General features: G+C 40.1%; 1 protein-coding gene across 1 annotated transcript in view; it reads right to left on the bottom strand.

The window, feature by feature from the left end:
• Positions 1–276: 276 nt before the first annotated feature.
• LOC111722664 (protein ZNF738-like) overlaps positions 277–3,472 on the bottom strand; it is a 103,726-nt gene continuing 100,530 nt past the window's right edge. Inside the window, exons 2-3 of the mRNA XM_023509004.1 lie at positions 887–1,013; positions 277–398 (exon numbers count right to left, since the gene is read on the bottom strand). Of these exons, the coding sequence (XP_023364772.1) occupies positions 289–398; positions 887–1,013 (237 nt within the window). The 3' untranslated portion in view covers positions 277–288. The remainder of the gene's footprint in view (positions 399–886; positions 1,014–3,472) is intronic.

The raw sequence follows: 3,472 nt of genomic DNA, 5'->3' as shown, positions 1-3,472 counted from the left end.
TGAGAGGATGAGACCGAAAAATCACCTGAAACAAGACGGTTAAGATTGCTCTGTGCTACGCTGATGCCATGGCACGCTAGTCTGATGGCAACGCAGTGAGACTTTGTCTCAATGAGAAAATAAACACAAGAAATAAAAACAAGAACAGAGGTGCCTTTATGTAACAACAAGAGAAAGAAACCCAGGCTTCCCAGAACTCATTTCCAATTAAGCTGAGCTTCCCTAATCACCTTGCATTGTTTGGTTTCCTCCTTCAACTTGGGACCTGACCAGTGTTATCTGCTTCATTCACTCCAACCTACCTGGGTGCTTGACCACTGTCTGGTGAGTCTTCACCTTCCAGGGTTCTTTCCTTTGCTCCAGACAGGTGATGAGGTCCGGCTTAGAGACATCAAGCCCTGTTTCATTAGAAGAAAAAAGATAACATGATGCTTGTTGGGCTTCACCAGTTGACAATCTAGTACCTTCATAGAGTAGAGAACACAACATTTGAGAGATCCTAAAAGAATAATCTAAAATTAGAGGTTTCTGACAGAAACTTTAGAATATTTTAAAAGCATTTAAAATGCTCCACTACCCAGTACTATGGAAATAAAATTTGGGGCTAGAAACTAGACTTAAGGTATGGGCAACAATTCTAAGCCTCTACATTTTTGAATTACCATCATTGTAAGGGAGGATATTTATCAGCTCAAGAAAGGCTAAGATTAATGCCAAGATAACATCTGAAATATTTTCTTTTCTATACCAAGAACTTACGTTTTCCTTAGAAACAACAATCTGAAACTAATGCAGTCAAAGAAGAATCTACACAAAACTCAACTACAAAGAAACAATATGAAATGCTTAGTGTACTGTAGGAACTGTGTATTTCAGTTATCCTCACCTAGGAAGACCAGGTTTCTGTAGGTCTCTAACATGACATCCCGATACAAATTCTGCTGAGCAGGGTCCAGGCAGGCCCACTCATCCATAGAGAAGTCTATAGACACATCTCTGAATGTCAACAGTGCCTAAAGAAAAAAAAAAATTAAAAAACTAAAAAGAACAATATTTATCATGATGCCAAGGGAAGACTTAATTTCATTTTTACATAAATGAGTGGGTGAGAACTTCTTTTGACTTACATGACTGAACAGTATTATGTGAAAAGTACAGCTGAGAGATATTCCTTCATGTGCTCTCTAACCCTGAGGAAAGAGGATGAGATAACATCCACAGTCCCAGTGTAGATACTGTGCTTTTATAGATTACAGTGCAAAAATGAAGCCACCAATATAGGCATGTGTATTTCTGTGCCTTACTTACATCATACACTACAAGCTGTGCATATTTCTTTCTTTCTTTTTTTTTTTTTTTTGAGATATAATCTCACTATGTTGCCCTTGGTAGAGTGCCATGGCATCACAGCTCACAACAACCTCAAACTCTTGGACTCAAGACATTCTCTTGACTCAGCCTCCCTTGTAGCTGGACAACAGGTGCCCCCTACAATGCCCAACTAATTTTTTTGTTCTTTGTTTAATAGTCTCAGGCCAGGTTCCAACCCACCAGCCATGATGCATTTGGCCCACACCCTAACCACTGAACAACTACTTTAGGTAGTTAATGTCATCTTCTATAAAAGTGCAAGCACTTCATCTTTGCTTCCTTTTTCTTGAGACAGTCTCACTTTGTCACCCTATGTAGAGTGCTGTGCTGTCACACCTCATAATAACCTCACATTCTTGGGATCAAGAGATTCTCTTGCCTCAGCCTCCCCAATAGCTGAGACTATAGGCACCTGCCACAACACCTGACAATTATAGAAGGGTCTTGCTGTTGCTCAGATTGGACTCAAATTCCTGATCTCAGGCAATCCACCTACCGTGGCCTCCCAGAGTGCTAGGATTATAGGTGTAAGCCTCTACTCCTGACCTCATGTACTTCATCTTATTCTACACAGAACTGATGGAGCTTCCAGATGGAACCTAAATAGCACGTATTTCCCTTCTTTGCTAAAATCTAATGCAGACTTATCCATTATTGCAATCTTAGGTATTCACATATTCCCATTTTATAGAGGCACAAGGAAAACATTTTCAGTATTATAATACATTATATATATATGTGTGTGTGTGTGTGTGTGTGTGTATATATATATATATATTTTTTTTTTGTAGAACATAAATTTACAGTTAAAATTTTTCAGGGGACATAAGAGGCCTGGATGGAGAAGATGGAAATAAAACTATGCTATACAGGTAAGGGAGGAGAAGTTTTCAGAGCCTCTTGAGTATTGTAAGAATAGGGCAAAAGAGTATTTGAAACTCACTAAGCAAGAACATCACAATTAGAGAAGCAAAGGTTTGCAAGTTCTAAATACATGACACTGTAGGAGAAGAAGTGGGCATAGCCCTGGACCTGGGACACATTTACCTGAGAAGCAATCATTTCTTTCTCCTTTCCTCTTTTCATTTCCTTCTCAGAAATGAAATCTGAGATACATTCCAATATCTGGATACATTACACCTGCATCTGTAACAGTATACCTTTAAAAACATCAGTTTGGGGTAGTGCCTGTGGCTCAAAGGAGTAGGGCACCAGCCCCATATGTTGGAGGTGGCGGGTTCAAACCCAGCCCCAGCCAAAACAAAAAACAACAACAACAACAACAACAACAAAAAAACCTCATTTTGACACTCTCACCTGCTATCAGGATATCCAAAGGCAGAAAGATGATAAAGCATAGAAAAATATTGACCCTTTCCTGTTTTTTATCAATCGAGACAGTCAGGAACAAGGAGGTTCTAAATATAGTGCGAGGTGTGAGTTTCTTATTTCTTGACATTGGGTACACCACCCTGCCAATAATTTCTACTATGGCAATGAAAATATGGGTCATGCTATCTTATCCATATTAAACCCAAGATGAGCAGGCCCTGTGACCTCCTTCTGGAAAAAAGACTAAACAACTTTCATAAATACATCTGGGTGGCATGGAGCCCATAGTGCAATGTTATGGTGCCGGCCACACAGACCAAGGGTGGCGGGTTTGAACCTGGCCTGAGGCTGCTACACAACAATGACAACTGCAACCAAAAAATAGCCGGGTATTGTGGTGGGTGCCTGAAGTCCCAGCTACTTGGGAGGCTGAGGCAAAAGAATTGCTTAAGCCCAGAATTTGAGGTTGCTGTGAGCTGTGATGAACAGCACTCTACCAAGGGCAACATAGTAAAACTTTGTCTCAAAAAAATAAAGAAAGAAATGAATGAATGAATAAATAAGTAAATGTATCTGGAAGCCCTCATGCTTGACACTAGCCTAACCTAAGCATCACATGGAGACAATTAAAACCACATAGATTACACAACAGAGACTATTACAATCTTTAGGAAGGCAGAATCACAGTTGATGAGACTTCATCAACCTGGCTGTGGAACCCTAACAGGAAGCCTGAGCAGAGAACCACTTAGCTAAGCATTGCCTCTCA

Source organism: Otolemur garnettii, unplaced genomic scaffold (assembly GCF_000181295.1).
Source record: "Otolemur garnettii isolate 467f Iridium unplaced genomic scaffold, OtoGar3 scaffold00305, whole genome shotgun sequence".
In the NCBI taxonomy this organism is placed as follows: domain Eukaryota; kingdom Metazoa; phylum Chordata; class Mammalia; order Primates; family Galagidae; genus Otolemur; species Otolemur garnettii.
The sequence above is the reverse complement of the archived record's forward strand: the minus strand, read 5'-3'. Positions and strand labels throughout refer to the sequence as shown.